At 39.9% G+C, this 22,034-nt stretch overlaps 1 protein-coding gene across 2 annotated transcripts in view; it reads left to right on the top strand.

Annotated features, from left to right (window-relative positions):
• Nucleotides 1-20,057, top strand: part of Gosr2 (golgi SNAP receptor complex member 2) — a 21,357-nt gene extending 1,300 nt beyond the window's left edge. Inside the window, exons 2-6 of one of the 2 annotated variants that reach the window (XM_004629986.2) lie at nucleotides 9,121-9,185; nucleotides 11,339-11,447; nucleotides 12,507-12,639; nucleotides 15,705-15,845; nucleotides 19,645-20,057. In XM_004629986.2, the coding sequence (XP_004630043.1) occupies nucleotides 9,121-9,185; nucleotides 11,339-11,447; nucleotides 12,507-12,639; nucleotides 15,705-15,845; nucleotides 19,645-19,806 (610 nt within the window). In that variant the 3' untranslated portion in view covers nucleotides 19,807-20,057. The remainder of the gene's footprint in view (nucleotides 1-9,120; nucleotides 9,186-11,338; nucleotides 11,448-12,506; nucleotides 12,640-15,704; nucleotides 15,846-19,644) is intronic. The other variant, XM_023713875.1, reaches the window with a different exon arrangement.
• Nucleotides 20,058-22,034: the final 1,977 nt, after the last annotated feature.

Raw genomic sequence — 22,034 nt, 5'->3', positions numbered from 1 at the left:
TTTATTTTAATTTGAAGAGTGAGAACAGAAGCAAAAACAAATAGAAAAATGACAGAAACAGGGTAACAGTATATATGTTACAGAGAGAGAGAGGTGGAGGTGGGGGAGGATGCTGTCATAGATCTGGGTCTAGCAACTTACCAGATCTGGATCTACCAAGTTCGACCTCATTCAGCTGGGCCTTGCTTGGGTCTGGCTGCTGTGCTTGGGGAAGTGACCCCGCTATTCCCCACTGGTGAGCTGTTCTGCTCCTGGATTAGCTGGCCGGACCTCGCTCCTAGCTGCTCTTCCAGGAATTCCACTGCTGGGTTCCACACCAGGCCTGACTTCTGGCTGGAGGTGGAAGTTCTGGCAAGAATGTCATTCTTTTTAATGCCTAAGTTATACTCCACTGTGTGTTACAGGCTGCATGCTATCCATTTATCTGTTGATGGACATGGGGTCCCTGTTTTCAGTTTTTTGTGGTCTATACCTAATCTATTTTAAGAGCTTTCAAAGGTATGCTGTAGTTTTGAGCTAATGAAAACACTTTAAGAACACACTCCTCAAAGCTTGACTATAGAACAAAATAGGTGCTCAGCCTCCATAGTGAGTTCATAACAAAAGAAATGCTTTGGGGAGCTAGGAGTAAAACAATGATGATTCTTTTTACTCTTATTTTCTAAGCTTATGAGTTTCCTTTTTACTTTGGTGAGGAAATGTTTGATTTGGGTGGATGACAGTGAAGAAATTACTTTGTAAGGACAGGATTTGCTTTTATCTTGGGAGTTTTTTTTTTTTTTTTTGGCGGGGGGAAGGGTCTACAGGGTGTTCAGGGTCTCACTATTAGATTAGACTCGTAGTGATCCGCCTGTATATAGCCTCCCAAGAGCTGGGATTACAGGCATGCAAGCCTGGTCTCAATTGCTGTCTCAGCACGCCCCAGGGGCTGGGCCGGCAAGGCAGGCCACGTGATTGAACCCAAGGCCTTATGCCTGCTTGCAAGGGCTTTAATCCGCTGGGCTATTTGATTGGCCATAAAACTTTTTGTTTGCAGTACCAGGGATGGAACTCAGGACCTTGCATTTGCCAGGGAGGCACTCAAGCTGCTGAGCTATTTGCTTGGCCAGGAGCTCTATTCTTTTATAAGAATTATAGGAAAGGGCTTTAAAACTATTCTGTGAGTTATTTGGAAAAGGAATGAAAGTTACATTTATGTTACTAAGAAACATTACTAAGAACTGCTCTTTTGGGGCTGGAGAGATGGCTCAGTGGTCTAAAGCACCTACTTGAAACAAGCTTGGCAAAGCACAGGGACCGCGGTTCGATCCCCAGCACCACATGCCAGCCAGACCCGCCCCCTGGTGGGCTGAGCTGGCCACACACACATACAATAAATAAATGTAATAAATAAAAATAAATAAATATTTAAAAAAAAAAAAAAAGAACTGCTCTTTTGTGATAACTAGGCGTGGCAGACTTAGTAGCTTGAAGTTAATCTGTGAATTAAGAACAGTAACCAAGCCTATTAACTATTAGAATTTTGAATCCTATTTGGGGTTATCTTATGCCATGTTCCTGAAAATATATGTAGTCAACACTTTATTTTTTTATTTTTTATTTTTTTTAATTTTATTTATTTATTTGTGTGTGTGTGTGTGTGGCCAGCTCAGCCCACCAGGGGGCAGGGCTGGCTGGCATATGGTGCTGGGGGATTAGAACCGTGGTCCCTGTGCTTTGCTAAGCTTGTTCTAAGTAGGTGCTTTAGACCACTAAGCCATCTCACCAGCCCATAGTCAACACTTTAAAGCAATGTATCTTCTTTTTTTCCTTTTGATATTTTGGAGCCAGGGCCTCTCTATGTAGTTTAGGCTCGTCTTGAACTCACTGTTGTGGCCCAGGCTAATGACCAAGTCATGGTGATCCTCCTGCTTCTGCTTCCTGAGTGCTGAGATTTTAAGTATGTACCACCAGAGCCAGCTGAAAGTAATGTATTTTGGAAGCCCCTGAACTATCTTAATAATGAATAAATGAAAACCAAACATTTTATACTTAAGTAATAGTTCATTAAGGTGAACTTTTTTTCCTATAACTTTATTGAACTTTCAGATTCATAACTATTTGTCTCTCATATTTTATTACATACTACATCATAAGGTGAACTTTATAGAGGAGCAAATAGACTTCTTTTTGAGATCTCAGTGGTTGTAAAGGTACCCATGTAATTTCCTTGTATAGTTCAGAATTAGCTGCTTGTCCTATCCCTTAGATTTTCTTCAGTAGTTTTGAGACAAAAAAGCTCTATATTGAAAAACTTCTGAGGTAATTCTGATGAGCAGCTGATTTTAAGAACTCTAATCTCCAATGGGCATGGTGGTGCATGCCTGTAATTGTAACACTCAAGAGGTTAGATAAGGGGATTGCTGTGAGTTTGAGGCCAGTCTGAACTACATAGGGATACCTTGTCCCAAAAAACCCAAATCAAAGCACGAATTTTTCCTTTTCCAATTTTGCCTTTTCATGAGATACAGGCTGAATGTATGGGCAAGTTGTATGATGTAAAAATGACCAGGTGAGTCTTACTACTTTTGAGTAAGGTAAAAACAACAGCAAACTTATGTGAGGCTGTATAGATTACATAGCATTTTTATATTGCATGGGGTTCTGTAATTTTCTTGGTTTGTTAAATTAGTATCTCTATTTTACAATTGATGGAGGCACCACAGAGTAGAATGTCTAAGTCATGGTGATTCTCCTTGCTCATTATTCCTTAGCTGGTACATAAATCTTTCCAAACCTTGTTTCTTTCTTATGGTCAGAAAAAGCATGCATACAAGGTTGCTGAGCTTGGTGGAGAGGGATGTAATTCCTGTATCTTCTGTAAGCTATGTTTAAAAGGGGCAATAGTTCCTTTCGCTTATTTCCTAATAGTTCTTTATTTGCTTCTATTATCACCCAAGCCAGTAGTGGACTCCATGCCAAAACAGGGCTAAGACAGACCAACCGACCGACCTTCCTTCCTTCCTTCTCTTTTCTCTTTCTTTCTTTTCCGTCTTTCCTTCCTTCCTTATGACTTCCTAGTGTTAGAATTACACAGGGTGTACAGGGCCTCATTACATAGATCGGACTTGTAGTGATTCTCCTGTTTTCAACCTCCCAAGCTCTGGGATTACAGGCGTGGGCCACTATGCCCCGTCTCAGTTGCCTTCTCAGTGCACCCTGGGGGCGGGACTGGCACAGCAGGCCCCAGGGATCTAACCCCCAGCCTCAGCATTTGCCTAAGCAGGCACTTTAGTTGCTGAGCTATCTGGCAGACCCTAAGATTTTATTTCTATTTTCCAGTGTCATACATATGTATTACTTGTTCCTTGTCAACTGTTAGTGTGTTGCTTGAGCTCCCAGTTCATTTGAAACTCATTTTTTGCTAGGCATACTGTAGTTTCCCCTGGGTAACTTGTATTTGCTGTGTTGTTTGCATTTATTCTCAGCAAAAAATATAAAATTTGGAATCATTCTGTTGGCTGTATCTTCTCTAATTCTAACTTATTCAAAACAAACAGAAATTGGGAAAAGTCAGTAGTGTTTCTTTCTGTGCAGCTTGTTAAAGTTTAGCCTTTTTAACTTAAAAAATAGCAAGACAAAGCCAGAGTATTATTGTTTTTGGGTACTATTATTATCTGTCCTACTGTCCTCATAGAACCTTAAGCCATGAAACTACTAAGATCTTCTACTGCAACTGTGACTCTGATCATGAAGACCTTTGTAAGAAAGATCCAAGGCAATCCATGTACCCCATGTTTAAATGTATAAGGACTCTTTTTCTCCTTTTTTGTGGAAGAGACAGTTCATAATTGGTTATTTTTTTCTATGTCAAGTTGACATTTGTCATCTTAAAATATGTACATTAGGGTTCTGGGTCTCCCTTAAGAAGCAGCCACAAGAAATAAGCTGATTGCCCCTCCTAATGTATCAACTCAGTATCAGTTGTCCTATACTAGTAGATTTGTTCTTTTTTTCCAGACTTGGCTTCATAAGCTCTTTGGACTACTCTTCTGGCTTTCAAACTCTTCCCCAATTGTCTTGTTCTTTTTCTATTGGGGAAAACCTTAATTGTTTCTTTTAACAGGTGGTTCACAGAATTTAGTCTATATTTGTACACCGAACAAATTAAACATTAATTTAAAGACAAAATATTTTTCATCCCTGACAAAGATATCTTACTGTTCTAACCTAATTGAAACCTAACTTAGTACTGTTTTGTCATAGAACACCTTAACCAGTCAATATAGTACAGAATCCTATGTGAACTTTTTGTGCATACAGTTTCTAAAAATTTTGACAAAACATAAAGTGAAAGCCAGCGCTGTCTTGGAATGCTAGGAATTTTTTTTTTATAATCCCTTGGGTATAATTGTTTAGCCTTCTACAAATTCTTCAATTCATATTATCATGAAGCCGTATTGATAAAATATGAGAAACTACCAGTGCCTCTTGTAATCAACATGGAATTACTATAGTACCTCAATGTATCACTTTTTTTCCCACTGTCCACATACCTGAGTTTCCTTTCCCACAGGCCATAGATTGCATATGACAATTACTTAATCGATATGTGAATAATGGTCCTTATTGAACCATTGACTTCTTTTCTCCCGCGTATTGATGATTGAACCGGGGCCTTCCAATGAGCTACTTCCTCAGCCCTTTTTACCTATTCTGTCTTGAGACAAAATCTTGTTGAACTTGCAATTCCTGCCACAACCACCTGAGTAGCTGGGATTACAGATGTATGCCACTATCAAGCCATTGACTCTTAACATTTGGAACATAGGTGGGTAGGACCCTATTTATTATATTTAGTTATCTGTGAAATATTTCAAACATAAAAATGGTAACAACCCATATATCAGGATTTATTAATACACATGCTTCAGATTATGAATTTAGAGGCAGAGGTTGTATTAAAAGACCCTGTACCTGTTCTTTCAGCCCCAGAGATAGGCTTCTCTCAGATCCTTCTGTCTTGATTTTATTCTTCCTATGTTTGATTTCACAAGCAATCTGTACTACTGTTTGTTTAATGTTCCAACATGATACAGATATACACTGCTGAGGATTTTTTTATTCAATATTGTCTTAGCATACAGATTCGTATTTTCCATGTTGATGTGAATAGATCTAGCTCTTTTATTTAATTGCTTTATAGTTTAATTAAACTGCTGCATTACCAATTTCCTTTGTGATGAATACTTGGATTATTATCAGGTTTTTTTTTTTTCTAAGTATGTATGTACACAGTCCTTTATCTGAAACTCTTCAGGAAAAACTACTATGGAATTCAACTTTCTTTTAGCTTTTAGGAAACAAATATAGTATACACACCCTTATGTAATGTAACATTGTGCACATAAGGACAATACAAGATACATAAAAAAATTTTAAATTTTACACTGTATACATTTGAAATTTGTGGAATAAACAAAACCCACACATTTCATATCTGATCAGTTTTTATCACCTAATTAGTTTGCAAGAAACTTACAAAAAAACTTGGTTTTTCACAACTTTTTTTAATTTCAGAATTATGGATGGTGGATTGTGGCTCTATATGGAAATACTTTGAGGATGTCTGCATATATGCCTGGGAAGTACTACTAGAAATGAAATTCTAGATCACATGGTAGATGCATATTGGTCCTACTGGATGTAACAGAAGGCTATTAAATTGTGTTACCAGTTCATAATCCTGCCAACCAAGTATGAGAGGTCTAGTTTCCCCACAATAATGTATGTACTTTAAACCATCTGTCATCCTGGTGGGAGCACTGTGAACTCATTGTTTTTAAGAGTTACTGATAGGGGGCCTGGCCCTAGCTCAGTCCTTTAAGTGGCTGCTTCCACAAAGCTGTCAGCCTCAGGTTGCTGGAGTTCGAACCTCACAACTCTCCCGCTGGCCAAAAGTGCCCTGAAGGCATTCGAGGGACAAAAAAAAAAAGAGTTACTGATAAAGTCAAACATTTTTTTTCCATGTTTATTGATCATATAGTTTTCCTTGTCATTTGCCTTTGTCCATTTTATTGTTATTTGGGGCCAGGGAGATGGCTCAGTGGAATAAGCGCTTCCCTGGCAAGCGCAAGGGCCTGAGTTCAATCCTCAGTTCCGCCAAAAAATAAATAAATAAATAAATAAATAAAATAAGAATAAAAAAAATAAGGAGGAAGAATTTGTAGTCTGCCCTTGCATGGTAAGATGATGACACACAGAAATAATGCACACACACCTCAAGAACCAGAAAAAAAAAATGTTATTTGATTTAGCAGTTATTTATATGTATTCTTTTTTTCCTCATAATTTTATTGAGAAACAAATAGCAATGAGACAGTTTCAAACCAAATTGGTAGGACAGTTTCAATAATTAACACATTGCATACATTCTTCTTAGTGGTTAATTGCTATACAAGATGTGGACATGATATCCTATTTACAAACACCATTAGAGCAAATCACTCTATTCATTAAGAGAATGTAACTGTATATCTATCCTAACCACTTTGAATACACAGATACAAAATGGACATTGATCTGTATCCTCTTTTTTTGTTTAGTTCCATTATTTGAATATTATAGGTGTGTTAACTCAGCAAATATATGTATTCTTGACGTCAGTCTGTGTTTGCTTTAGGTATCTTCCAGTCTGTGCCATCTTTTAATTTTTTACTTTATAGTGCCTGTGGTACAAAGAATTTTTTTGTTCTAATATAGTTTGTGGTTTGTAGGTTTTGGGAGGTATTTTGGGGTTTATTATAAGAAATCCCTCTTTGCTGGGCATAGCGTGTACTACAAAGTGAGATCCTGACTCTTATCAAAACAAAACTCCTTTAACCCAGGATCATTTATGCATATGTGTATTCTTCAGAAAGTTTGAAAACATTGCTTTTTATATTGAAGAGGTTTTTGTGGGGGTGTTGAGACAGGGTCTTGCTGTATAGTCTAGGCTGAACTTGACCTCACTGTGTAGCCCACACTGGCCTAGAACTTTGGACAATCCTTCTGCTTCAGCTTCCCAAGTGCTGGGATTATAGGAGTGCATCACCACACAGAGCACATTTAGGTTTTAAACAATCCTGAGGTTTTTTGGTGGTGTTAGTAAACTGTCTTCCATACAAACAACAAAATGAACTGTCCACATTTGTTGTACTATATTCTCTTCCTCTTCCTTCCCCTCATCCCTCTTCCTCCCACCTCTTCTTCCTCCTCTTTCTCTTTCTTCAAGGTCCACTCTTTTGCAACTGATTTATGTCACCAAGTTCCCAAAATTCAAAACTGCTTCTGGGATCTCTTTTGGGTCTGGGGATTAGGGTTTGTCTTTGTCCTTTGGTCCCTGACTGCTACTATTATTGTTTTAATTATTATGGCTTTGTAATAAATGTTAATAGCAGTTAGAGCAAATCATCACTCCACATACTTCCCTAGAGTTGTCTTGGCTATGTTTTGTTGACACGTGTCTTGTGTCCACCTTATTGTCCCTGCCACCAACTTTCTCATTTGCTTTATTAAGTCAATAATGCAAATTTACCTCACCGCCTAAATCCAGGCCTTCAGAAAAACCCTAATTCTTGTATCCATCATTATTACTATTCAGTCTTCTGTAGTTATTCATGTTTTTACCCTGATCCAGATGTTCCACATGGTTTTTACCTCTAGCTGTGTTCCTGTATCAGCTTCCACATCCCCATACCCACCCCCCTGTTGTAAAATACCTTGGACGGACTTATCTTACTGAAGTAACCATCTAATCCTGAGACTCTAGTATAGTGATTGCTAGTTACTTTTCAGGGTTACAAGGCTTGCCGAGGCATACTCTGGGTGTCCTTAGATGGCTTAGGTCCTTCTGGTACTCTAGGACATATTTAGAAGCCATAAAGGTCCCAAAAAAGACTAGAGGTGAGCGGAACCAAATTTTGACTCTTGGCCAGCATTGGTAAGTTTGTGGTTATGCTCTGCAGTGCACTTAGTAGAGGAAGATTGCTGACCTTTCTTTCTCTGTAGTCTTGGAGAACTTCATGGTAGAGCCCACCCCTTCCGTGTGGGCTCTACCATGAAGAGACCAAAAGTACCAGGTGGCAGTATTTAGAGACTAATGACAGGACCCTTTAAGGAGGGTTCTGAAGGTACCCTTGGCCAGGCATTGGGAAGCCTTCAGAGTGCTCTGGGGCCTGATGTCTGGAACTATGTTACATTTCCAATTGAGATAGCACTTACTTTTGTTACCCGGAAAACATGTTTACCAAACAAGAGATTCCTGTCTTAGAGGGCCTTTTTCTGAATGGTTTTCAACTCATGTCTCATTTTCTGCTAAGTGACTCTCCTAAGGTGGGACAGTCTGCTTATCATGTGCATGACATGCCTTGCATGCCTTTTCATGTATCATTTTCTTTATATTTTCCTTCATTAAGTCGCATCTTTCTTTTTTAAAGTGATTCTTAGAATCCCTCCATCCAGACTTCCCAGCTCATGCATTGTCAGCCTGCTTCGCCTCATACCACTGTGCATAGCTCCTCAGCTTTGTAATTGTTTACGGTTATGTGTATTGGTTTTTTCATAAATTTTTTCAGGGCTTTTTCATGTCTTATCTGGCCTGTCACTCCTAATTACATTATTTCTCAAGGACAAGGATTATATCTTCCTTGCCCTTTGACTCTTTATAGTACAGACCAGAGCTCAGCACATTGGGTCATAGAACAGAGAGCAAGATTGGCTCGATCTGGGTTGAGTTTATCACTTTCTGTGTGATCTTGAACAAGTTACGTAACCTTTCTGGGTTTCAGTGTCTTATTTAGAGAATGAAGACTGATAGTGTTTTGCTCATAGGGTTATTGACTTAGCAGTGTTTTAGATACAGCAAACACTCACTAAATACTACTTATCAGTATTATTAATATTAGCATTCACATATTAGAAATTCACATATTAGAAACCATGCCAAAATATGTGGCCTAAAGCACCACATACAAATTTTACAGTTCAGCTTGGCTGTCAGTTTAAATCAGTTACATGTTTGTATCAGAAAAATTGTCTTTCCTGACTGAAACACACTTGATTATTTCTGCCTCACTCATTTCCTCTCTCCTCTTCTGATAGGCAGGTCCATGAGATCCAGTCTCACATGGGACATCTGGAGACAGCAGACAAGCAGTCTGTGCACTGTGAGTAATTAACTATGGAGAACAGAGTCCTTTCTCTGATGACACGGTGCTAATGGGCTGGGTTTCCTGACTGCATTCTGCCTTGGGGGCATAATGATTTAGCATGGAATGAGTTTTGTTGTTAGGGTAGAAAGAAAAAACCCTATGGCAGAGTCACTGATTTCCCTGATTTGCCTTTTGGAATCCCACAAGTCTTATCCCCCCATTACCCTTCCACTCAACCTGACATGGCCCTATGGGAATGGAGGTCCTTTTCCCCATCTGTCTTAATCTAATTACCTAGTCTTTAGAGGAATGCACTCCATAAAAACTCAAAGATGTTTAACTGGTACTGGCCATTTTTGAGCTGAGAACTGACTTTTTAGGAGGATTATTCAGAAATGAATAGCAATATTAATTAGTTTAGTTCTCACACCATGATTTCTTTTTAAGAATTTAGGTTGTTTAGTTTTGTTTTATTTTATCCTGTTCCAAGAAAAGGCCCCTTTTTCATTCAGCCATACAGACTTCCAGAGATCTTTTGTCACTTCACTGCCTGGTTCATGCCATGTTTGTTTTTGCATTTTCTCTTTTCTTTTCATAGTTCCAAAAGAATCTCTTGTCTTGCCCCCGTGCCCTATGGCATTCTAGTTTAAACCACATGTGTTCACTGTAGGTATGAAGGCCTGAGAAGGGCAGTGCTACTGTATCACTTCTTAGTGGGGCAAGAAGCAGCCTGGATGCTTTATTTTGTGTGTGGTTCCATTCTTGTCCATTGGACTTTGTTTGCCAGCCCAATAATCTCATTGTTAAATGACTCGAAATGGAAAAGAGTTCATTTTGACTGTCTCATCAAAGGAAATAATGGAAAATGAATGTATTTATCATATCTTCTTATCTGTGGATTCTTTCCTGGGCTGTTCTTAATGATAGTTAGGTTCAGGGAATCCTAACAGCGTAGCCCACTCATTGTAATGGAAAACTTTTAGGGAACACTATTCTGTGTATTTCCATATGAATATTTTTTGAATTTTTAACCTTATATCTGTAGGAATTCAACTGGCATTCCTTTTATTATGTGTTTATAATCAGTATTTGAGGTCAGTCTCAAAGGAAAGAGATTAAAGGTAGAAAATTTGTATAGATTTATTCTTTAGCTTATTAAAACTTGAAATATGTATCATATACACACACAAGGGATGAACAAACACTAGTGAGCATTTAAATTTTTTTTCACTCAAAAGCTTAAAAATAATATTTTATTGAATTATTACATGGAAAATATTCACAGTATATTATTGGGTGATTAAAACTATTTTGCAAAGCAATTATTCACAGTATCTCAGTAACCATCAAATATCTGAAAGAGGGCTGGTAAGATGGCTCAGTGGTCTAAAGCACCTACTTACAACAAGCTTAGCAAAGCACTGGGACCGCGGTTCAATCCCCCAGCACCACATGCCAGCCAGCCCCGCCCCCAGGTGGGCTGAGCTGGCCACACACACACACAAATAAATAAATAAAATAAATAAATTTTAAAAAAACCAAATATGCGAAAGAACCAAAAATACGTATGTTAAACTCTAAGCATTTATTTCTGGGTCATAAGATGACCATTCTGGAGCATTTAAATTTTTAAAAAATGTATTATAATAAAAGGCCATTAGTCCCCTTCGGCATATTTTCTCTCATCTTCAACACACACTGTTATTCTTGTTACCTTCTCAAGCAGTTCTGAAAGTCATCTTTCATGTCTTTATGAGGCATAATCAAGAAATGTAGTGACTGTCGCTGCCAGGTGCCATCCTGTGAAAAGGCAGGCTTCTAGAAAGTATCACATTGTATTCTTAGCCACCTTGATTCACCAGATCTGGCACCATGCTAGTTCTAGTTGTTCCCCAAAGTGAAAATGACCATGAGAGGGAAACATATTGAATTGATTCAGGACATAAAGATAGACACAGCAGCTCAACTAAAGGCATTTATATAAGGGCTTCCAGGGCTTTTGGATATAGCTTAAGTGTCTTCCTGGCAACCAGGGTCCCAAGTTCAATCACTGGTACCGAAAAACAAAGTATTTTTTAGTTTATTGGATATGGAAAAATAGGTTTGTCATCCTAATTTAAGTTCATTATCTCTTTTCCAGCAGTTACTTTTTTTTCTCTTTTGTACAGTAGTAGAAAAGGAAATACAAGCAAGCATAGACCAAGTATTCGGCCGTCTAGAACGCCTGGAGATTTTGTCTAGCAAGGAGCCTCCTAATAAAAGACAGAACGCCAAACTGTGAGTGCTGCCTTCTGACGTGGCTCGATTTCCCAGGTCTGTCAAGCCAAGACTTCCCCCAGGGGAAGCCATAGAATGTTTCCAGAGTCCATGTACATACTGAAAAACAGACGATGTAAAGATAAAAATCTCCAAAAGGGTACAGTTCTATGAGTGATACCCCTCAAAAGCAAAAGCCATAGACCTGTGATTCCTTCCTTCTTTGATGTTTTATTTTGAAATTTTGTTGCCATTTCTGTTTTGCTGACCAGACCCCTGGCTTCTTTTTTTTTATCTTTGGAAGGGGTCTACAGGGTGTTCAGGGACTCACTGCGTAGATAGGACTCATAGTGATCTGCTTGTTGATAGCCTCCCAAGAGCTGGGATTACAGATGTGCACCACCAAGCTTGTTCTCAGTTGCTATCTCAGTGTGCCCTGGGGGCTGGGCCGGCACAGCAGGCCCTGGGATTGAACCCTGGCCCCTGTGCCTGCTTTAATCTGCTGAGCTAATTGTCCCTCCCTGGTTGCTTAAAACCTAATGCTGGCATGCAGTATGACTTTGTTACTTGGGTCTCACTCTGTTCTTCCTGGGTTGAAATGAAGCTGTGCTTGTAAATTTTCACTTCAGTCAGTCTATTCATAATGAAATACTGATCTGATGTTTGATACTATACCATGAAATTAAAATGAAACCACCATCAACATCTCCACTTCCAGCCCCTGCTGCCATAGTTTTAGGAACTTCATTGGTACTTCACCTCAAAGATGCCCTTGGGCTTCTTCCAGGAGAGTGATATAATCCATAAAAGGTCAGGAAGGGGTCATTGAACCTGCTTCTTGTCACCTGTTCCCTATAATGCATCTAGAATCAGAGATCAGCACATATTTAAGTAAAGCTGCTGGGATCTTATGTGTTAGCACCTACTTTAGCCATAGTCTATGTCTTTACTTTTAATGTCACTAGTTCATATATTTTCTGGGTAAAAGGATAAGAAAAGATGTCGAGTATAAAGTCTAGCTGCTTCAGATTGTGCCTCCTTAGGTTCCTGGAATGTAATTTCTCTCTCCATCAATTACAGTCGAGTAGACCAATTAAAATATGATACCCAGCACCTGCAGACGGCTCTTAGAAATTTCCAGCATCGGCGCTATGCCAGGGAGCAGCAGGAGAGACAGCGAGAGGAGCTTCTGTCTCGAAACTTCACCACCAATGTAAGCCAGGCCAAGTGGGGTTGATGGGCATTTGACACATCATCAGGTCCGCTCAGGCAGCTGAGCATCTTCTTGGGGAGTTGGGGCATGATGTGAACAGACTGATGGGACCAGGCGGAATGACAAGGGCCTTTGTGTACTGCCACTGAGCAGACTGAGACAGGGCTTTTTTTTTCTACCAAGAAACCTGAAGAGGACATAGTTAAAATTAAAGGAATGGCAGGGGTGAAAATAACTTCATTTGCCTGTCCAGTGCAGAGAGGTGGAAGTTCACATGGTCGAAATGTTTTTGTGATCAGATAGAGACAGATGATTAGAACTGAGATCATTTGTAGGGAAGGCAGCATTTCAAAGCTGCCCCCAGGCAATTACTATTGTGCTGTGTATGTGTGTGGTTCCAGTGTCAAATGCATTAAAATGTTTGCCTCTGGTCTGGGCAGCAATTTGGAGGAATTTGTTAGCAGATGTTTAGTGTTAGATGACCTGCTTACCTTGAGTCTGTTTGAAGATTGCTTGTTCAGCTTTCATGTTCAATTTCTTGGAACCCATTGTCTCAGCCTTTTAGTACCAATAGGATCATTTGCCAAACATGGATGGCTATAGAATATATTGGCCTTTTTCTGTGTCCTGTGTAATATGTTCCACCAAACATGATTGTTTGGGAGTTTTTATATTTTCTTATTGAGGGGTTTAATCTACATAGTTTTTGATTCTCCAGAGTGAGCAATTAAGTCACAATGAGTAACAATTCAAAAATTTAGTACACTGTGAGATATAAAGTATGGCGCTGGGTATGATGGTGCATGCCTGTTATCCCAGTGCTTTGGTGTGTGTGTGTGTATAGTGCAAAGCCTTGCTGGGTTCATTCTCCAGTAAAAAAAAAAAAGGGTTTTTGATAGTTACTTTGTTACATTCAAATGTTTTTTAGGCCAGTGATGATGGCTTGGGATTATTTTATTTCTTGTCAGTCTCAAATGAGGCTATATCTATATATCTATATATCTGTATATCTTAGTAAACATTGAGTTGCCAAGTGAAATTTCTTCATGGTCATTTTATCCCAAGCTATGGTATATTTTTCTGAGAGATACTGGCCTGTTACCTATTAACTTTTTAAGTGGGAAAGTAAAAATTTGTTTATAAAGGATTCAATAATGGTTATCTTTTATTTCTTTTCAAATACTGGGATCTTTGGACCCACTTAGCTGTATGTAGAACACTAAGGTACTGAGAGAGTAGAAAGTCTGAGAAAATTAGTGAACATTACTTTAGTAAGATACTGCACTGTTAACAGGGATGATTAAAATCATTCTTGTACATGGAAATTAGGGATCAAGTGGTAAAAATGGCCTTGCTTGGTAGGAGTTTGTTCTCATCAGGAAGCAGGAGGAGACCACACTGTCACACTGTGACAACTTGCTCCTGTCCCGAGTTCACTTTCAGCATGAAATGAGAGCCCCCAGGACTGGGCTTGGTGTGTTTCTTGACACTGATTAACAGCAGGCAGTGCTCAGCATCGGACTTGTACCCTGCTGGGTCTGTTTTATCAGCTGTGTGATCTTGGACAAGTTAGTCCATCTTTCTGCCTTTCAGGTTTTTTTAATCTGTAAAATGGGAATAATTGAGTAACTGCCTCATAATAGAGTGAAGATTGAGTTGAGTGTTACGAGCTTGTGAAGTGGAAAGTACTTGCTTAGTACAGGTAGGCATCCTTCATCTGAAAGTCTAAAATCTAAAATGCTCCAACACCCAAACCAGTATTTTGAATTTTTATTTTTTTGTTCCTTTTTTTTTTTTTTTTTTTTTTTGCGGAACCAGGGATTGAACCCTTGTGCTTGCCAGGGAAGCGCTTATTCCACTGAGCCATCTCCCCGGCCCCTTGAATTTTTAAATCAAGGATACTCAATTGGTAAAATCTGCTAATGTAGTAGTCTCTTGCTATTTTGTAGTTCAACTTTCGCAGACTGTTTTGCAGGTTTTCAAAAAATAATAATCTAAATTATTTATTGTGTATTTTCTCTGTATCATGGGATTTTGAAGTAAATTATATGTGTAGTGTTTATGGTTTTAATGATTTTTGTCTAAAAAAATTTAAATTATATAACAGTATTAAAATGTTAATTCTAACATGTTAAAAGAATATTAAATTGAAATAAAAGAGTTTATGTATTTCTTTAGTGGATGAATATATACCATATTGTATACTGTACACATGTTAAAATTACATAGATTTACAAATTTAGAAAATGGTTAACAAATGTTTTTAAAACAGTGGGAAAGGTTTATAAGAGCATGGGAAGGGTTTATAAAGCCTTAATATATATCTTAGCATATATGTACATATATATATTAAACATAATTTTGCTGATTTCACTTATTGCGGGGGTTTCTGGAATATAACCTCCGTGATAAGTGAGAGGCCACTATATTCCAAAATCTGAACTTCTCTGAAACCTGAGATGCTTTTTAGCTGCAAGTATTTCAGATAAGGCATATTCAACCTGTCCCCCACATTCCCTTTTGCTTCTTAGCAAACATTTCTTGCTTGTTAAGAAGTATATTCCCATTGTGAACATGATGGGTCCTTCAGTAGAAAACTTGATTGCTTTGATCTTTAGTCTCAGTCTAATCAGAGGGATAAGTTGTAGATAAAACAGTGAAAAAGTACAGCAAGCACTTAATACTCCACTAAGGGGAAGCCAAGTAGAGGAACATTTGGAACAGTTACCTTAGTGACTGATTATAGAGAAAGATTTTAGGAAAAAAAGAATGAAATCCTGAAGGTATAGTTTTTCTTAAATGAGAAATGATACAGAGGCAGAAATTAATGCTATTAGTGTAGTAGAACTCATTTGGAGAGTGACAGTTCTGACTTCTATATCAATGAAGACTTCCTCACACCACTGCTTTGCCTTTTCTTCCATGTTATGTTCTCTGACTCTTGTATCATTCCATCTGGCTATTTCGGCTTGGCCTGGACCAAAAGGCTGAGTAGTCAGATATGGTGGGACCCCAGGAGCTGCTTAGGAGGCCAAGTTAATGAAGTGCCTGTGTTCCTTCCCCAGGACTCTGACACCACCATACCAATGGAAGAATCACTGCAATTTAACTCCTCCCTCCACAACATACACCACGGCATGGATGACCTCATTGGAGGCGGGCACAGTATCCTGGAGTCACTGAGGGCCCAGAGGCTGACTTTGAAGGTGTGGTCCCTGCTAGGGAACAGGGAGAAAGCCTCTTGTTTTAGTCTCACCCAGCAGTTTGGAACCTGCTTTCTATTTTGTGTCCCCGAATTTTGATGAGACAGCCTTTAATTTGTGATCCTTCCTGTTGGAGATGAACTTTTGTAAGCCCCAGAGTAATCAAATTTCCTTTGCCACTGCTTGAAACAAGCTGTCAAGTGGCCTTTCTTAGTATCAAGTCTTTCCCTGGGTACTGCACTTCATAGGAACCAGTAAAAACATGAGCTTTGTCTTAGTTTTTGTTGGATCCGTTGAGCCAGTCAGTTTTATAAGAATTGTACATTTCTGAACAGTTGCATAGGCTGAGAAGTTTTATAGCATCTGCTTTTATAATGTACATAGTTTCAGTCTAGGTGATTTTTTTCCTTAGGGTCCCAGCTGTGAGATACAACCTTACAACCAGGACCTTTTGTACTTGAGTCCTGAGTCCCCATGGGATCTCAGGGCTGTCTTAACACAGCAGTAGATAACTTGCAGAGCACATAATGGTGGTTTCCAGTGACTCTTTTCTCTTGAGCTGCAGGTATTCCCAGAAGTCCTTACCCATTGCCATTACTAAAACTTTGACCCCCTGGGAGTGGTTTACAGAAACATACAGACTGATGTCACAGCCTCAGCCCTTTTCCTGAATCAGACCTGGTGGCAAATGGGGTGTGGGCTCTGCCTTTTATCAGGGTGTGGGCCCCTGGTGTGAAGCACTTCTAGCCACTGAGCTGTGAGAAATAGTCACTTAGAAACATGAGCTTTATCTTAGTTTTTGTTGGATCCGTTGAGCCAGTCCGTTTCATAAGAATTGTACAGTTCTGAACAGCCCCTGCCATCTTTACCAGGGAGAGGGTCAGGCAAGCTGTGGTGGCTCTGACTTCTGCTGACAGCTGCAGATTTCAGATGGCCTCTTTCAGAACAACCACCTGCAGTAAACAGATAACACGTTGACTGGCCTGCCCTTTCTCTAAATACTTTCTGTTCTCCTTTTCCATATCTCAGCAAATGGGTCACATTTTTAGGGCAAGGCTGCATGTTACACCAAAGAACAGCAGTCAGAGTTAGAGCTTTTGCTAAAGCAGATGTTCACTGCCTGCTGAAGTCTGGCATCATGTACCTTCTGCCATAGATTCAGTGCTTGGAAGCCTGTCTCTGTGGTTGTGGGTTGAGCCTTGAGGTTTCTTGGTTACCCCGTGAGGGAAATTTTCTGCCTAAACAATTTGAAAGGAATCCAGGAGAGAGCATGAAAGAAGTAGGCTGAAGTACCTTGATTTGGACTAATTTGTGGTTAAAAAATAGATACACTTTTTGAAATTTAATGGCCACTTCACATGAAGCCTGATCTTTGAACCTGATTTGATGAAATAATTGTGTTCAGAGCTAGGCAAGGTTGATAGTAAGTCTCATTTTTATTGTCGTGAAAAACATCTTTTTGGTTTCTTATGATGAGTTTGACTTGTGATATCTACACACACACACTCACATATCCCTCACACTTTTTTGTTTGCTGGATATGGAACCCAAGGTCTTGGGAATGCTAGGCAAGTGGTCTGCCACTGAGCCACATCCTAGCCCTTGGTAAAGGTTATTGATCCTTGTCTGGGCAGAATGTTGGTTCTGAATCCTTGTGCATTATACTTTTTGTTCCTCTTGCTTCCCTGGCCTCTTCTCTTTTACTCATTAATGTGTGTTTATTAAGAAAACAAATGTGGGACCATAGGCCATATCCATCTGTTTAAGTATAATGGATTTTGTCTGCTCCATATTTACTTATTATTTAATTATTTTTTAATTTTTTTTTATTTTTAGGGAAGGGGTAATGTTTAATTTCTTCTAAAAGAAATTAAGGATTCAATCCCCATCACCACATGCCCTACTGGTCCTGCCCCCATGCACCCTGAGCCATCCATCAAGTCCGGGCATGGTGGCAAATACCTGTAATCCCAGGGCTAGGGAGGCTGAAAACAGGAGGATCACTGCGAGTCTGAACTGTGTAGTGAGACCCTGTACAAATACATTAAAGAGAGAGAGACAGACAGACAGACAGACATAAATAAATAAATAAATAAAAGTAAGGAGTAAGGAAGGAAAGGCTGGATGATTTGTGCTGTTGGTTTGAGAATAAAATATTCTTGTTAAGGGCAAGTAACATTCATGTAAAGGCCTTTAGGTCATTGTGCTTGTCACTTTCTGTCTTTCCATTTTTTTCCCCACTTGAAATCCTCAGAAATACAGACTTTTTTTTTGTATTTTAGGGAAGGGTCTACAGGTGTTCAGGGTCTCAATACTAGATCGGACTCGTAGTGATCTGCCTGTTTACAGCCTCCCAAGAGCTGGGATTACAGGCATGCACCACCATGCCTAGTCTCAATTGCTGTCTCAGCACACCCCTGGGGTAGGGCCAACAAGCTGAGGGATCAAACCCCCAGTCCCTGGGCCTGCTTGCAGGTGCTTTAATCCACTGAGCTATTTGGCTGGCCCTAAATTTTTAAATTTAAATTTATTTTCATTTTTATGTATTTGGTATAGGGCCTTGCTACACAGCTCAGATTTGTAGTGATCCTCTTGTTTTTAGCCTCCCAGCACTGAGATTACAGGTGTCTGCTACCATGCTGGTCTCTGTTGGCTCAGCACGCCTGGGAGCAGGGCCAGCGTGTCCTGTGGTACCAGGAACCAAACCCTGGTCCTTGGGCTTGCCTAAGCAGGTGCTCAGTCCACTGAGCTATCTTGCTGACCCTTTAAATTTGTTTATTCAAGTCTAATTTATATACAATGAAGTGTTTGGATCTTATTTGTGTATTTCGCTGAATTTTCACACAAAGCATTTAGTTGTTTAACTCCTTTCAAATGACAGACATTTGCACTGCTTCTGAAAGATCCATTTGCTCCTTCCTAGTCATGCAGTCCATCTCCCCAGGAAACCACTTCTCCCTCTAAATCACTTTGCCTGCTATTGAACCTTACATGACTGTATTCATTGTAGTATTTTCTCTGTCACTTCTGATTATTTATACGTATTTGGTACAGGGTCTCACTATGCAGGTCAGACTTGGTGTGATCCTCCTGTTTTCAGCCTCCCTAGCACTGGGATTACAGGTGTGCGCCACCATACCCAGGCTCAGTCACCAGCTCAGCTTGCCCAGTGGGCGGGGCTGGCGGGGCATGTGGTACTGGGGATTGAACCCTGGTTCTTTCCACTTGCCTAAGCAGTGCTTAGTCCACTGAGTATCTTGCTGGCCTTCTGACATTTTTAAGGTTCATTCATGTTGGTTATATGTGGTGATTAGGTTCTTTTTATTGCCAAGTATTCCATTGTGTGGATATATCGTAATTTGTATATCTGTTTTTTGGTTGATAAATGTTTACATTGTTTCCAGTTTTTAGATATCATGCTTTTTTTAAGCTTTATTATAGTTTCAGCTTTTATGTTTAATTTTGTGATCCATCTCAAATTAATTTTTATATGTAATATGAAAGGGTGCAGTTTTACACTGTACATCAAATATACATGTATCTTTAATGTATATATGATAATTTATTACATAGGTAGTGGTTTCAGCACTCTCTGGAAAAAACGTTTTTTCTTTTTCCTTTGCATTGTGGTGGTACCTTGATCAAAAACCAACTGACCATAGGAGAGTGAGTTGGCTTCTGGCAGATGTTGCTTTCTGTATGCCGAAGAACAAGAGATAGCAAAGCCTCAGTTTATCTTGACCTTTACCCATCTTTGGCCAGGTAGGTTGATCTTTGTTTTCTTTCTTCTTGTCCACCCCAGGGGACTCAGAAGAAGATCCTTGACATTGCCAACACGCTGGGCCTGTCCAACACAGTGATGCGCCTCATTGAGAAGCGGGCTTTCCAGGACAAGTACTTGATGATTGGCGGGATGCTCCTCACCTGTGTGGTCATGGTCCTTGTGGTTCAGTACCTGACATGAGCCAGCTGTGCCCAGGAGCTGGATAACATTCCCACTGCGTGAGAGCTTGTGAGTGCATGTGTGCGTGAGAGAGGAGGGCTGTCCAGAGGCCGCCTTTGAAATGTATGCCCAACTTAACTGTGAACACAACTCAGGAATAATTGTGATCCAGTTTCAGACCTGTTTTCTGTGACATCTTAACAGGGGGAGCTAGTTCCATCAAAATATGTGGTCCTTAGGAAATGAAAAAAATCTGTTTTCTCTCTCACTGAGGGAAGGGATGACTTTGGTTGCTTTGGCCACACAACTGTGTGTCCACACTGTGGAAGGCTGCTACAGTGAGCCTTGTATCGGGGACTGACCACACTCATGAAAAGGAGAGGAAAGAAACCTTGTTTCCTTGTACTCATTATAGGTTAATTCATATGCTCTTTTGCTTCCTGCCATCCTCTCCACCCTTCCTACCCCCAAAATGACATGCAGGTGACTAACTGCTGACACTTGTCATTCTTCCCTGGAGGCAGCTATCCAGGGGAAGCAAAGGCAGGGAAACTATTGCTGATAGCATGGAAGTTTTTCTACACTACAGTTTTTGGGTGTATATCCTTCCTAAAGTGAGGCCAGAGTAGTTTCCTGGGAGTGCTCAGTCTGGAGACAAAAGGCTGAGCTGATTTTTTTTTTTTTCCCAGTTAGTAAAATGATTGAGTCTTGGGTTTATTTTATTTTATTTTTATTTTTAGGGAAGGGACTACAGAGTGTTCAGGGTCTCACTACTAGGTCAGACTTACAGTGATCTGCCTGTTTACAGCATCCCAAGAGCTGGGATTATAGGCGCACCAGCATCGCCCTTTCAGCACACCCCAGGGGTGGGGCCTGCATAGCAGGCCTAGGGATTTAACCTCTGAGTCTTGGGTTTAGATGCTGATTGGCACCTACTATACCCAGGCTTTGGTGGACTTTTGCTCCTTAGAAAGTAGCAATGAGCAGAGACAGGTTAGTGATGTCAGTTAAAATCTCATCTGTAATTCGAACAGATCTAATTCTTATCTCTTCTGTCACTTGAAATATATTAGCAGCTGCCAGCCAAGCCCCTATTCTGCCCAGCCAAAGTAGGGCACCCTGAAGATGTTCCTGGTGTGCATGTCCTTATGAGAATGTTTTCAGGGATCAAGAGCTTGTTCACTTTCTGCTCAGCCCTGAGTTAAGGCTAAATCAGTAGTACCTGGTGTATTGCAGTGTTTAGTACAAGGTCATTCCATTTTAAAGTTCATCAGATGTGGTCAATGAAAGTACTAGTAAGACCTGATTATCTGTTCATTTGTCAGGGCCAAGCCTGCCCTACTGTACTTAGGAATATTAGACTCATGGCAAGACAAAAGGACACTCAGTTTCCTAGAACTGAAAACCTAGTCAGTATTAACCTTAACCTTTGATTGTCTTGCCTCGTGTACTTCCCTTTTGGCTTGAATTTTCTTCTTCTTTGTATATGTAGTTGTATTCTCTCTTCCTTACCTGTTCCTGTACCAGTATTGGTCTTTTCAGGCACATCTGTGGCATAGTTACCCTTTTGGTAGATTTTCTTAATTCACACATTTTTAACATGAGTCTGCTAGGTAGTAATCTCACACCTCTGGTCAGGTAGAGTATCTGTCACTCCTATTTGGGACCAAACAAGAGCCTTAGATTTTCTAGAAAGGAAGAATCTGATCCTCTTTTAAAAAGATTGACAATCCTACAGAATGAAAGCAGTGCTCTAGAGAGGGGACAGAGGGATTACAACACCTTCAAAATGGAATCTGACTTTGAAGAAGACACACCGTTTGAAGTTTTCATTTCACGTAACAGGTCTTAGCTGTAAAATGGATTTTTAGACTGCAAAGACTTGGCCTGTTCCCTGGAAACTTACAGATCATGCCAGACAACACACTTTGGAGAAAGGTGTACAAGTCATAGCTGAGACACTGGACTTGAACTCTGGGAGTCACATCTCCTTCAGTCATCTGCCCTTTGGCTGATAGGACATCTTTTGGTAGCATGTACCAGTTTATGTTCCCATACTTGCTTTTATAGTGATCAGTTGCCCTTGAACTTTCATGCTGCCTCTTCAAAGCCAGTTCACCTTACTTTGGAATAAAATTTGTGGAGTTGATGTGAGTCCTTACTGCCTACAGCTAGGAGACAAAAGCCAGTGCATCTGGAGACCTAGGGACACTAAGACAGTTGTTGCATATTTCTCCTCCCTTTGCACA

The sequence above is a fragment of the Octodon degus genome, unplaced genomic scaffold, assembly GCF_000260255.1.
Source record: "Octodon degus isolate 3935 unplaced genomic scaffold, OctDeg1.0 scaffold00033, whole genome shotgun sequence".
NCBI classification, from domain to species: domain Eukaryota; kingdom Metazoa; phylum Chordata; class Mammalia; order Rodentia; family Octodontidae; genus Octodon; species Octodon degus.
This window is presented reverse-complemented; position numbering and strand designations above follow the sequence as displayed.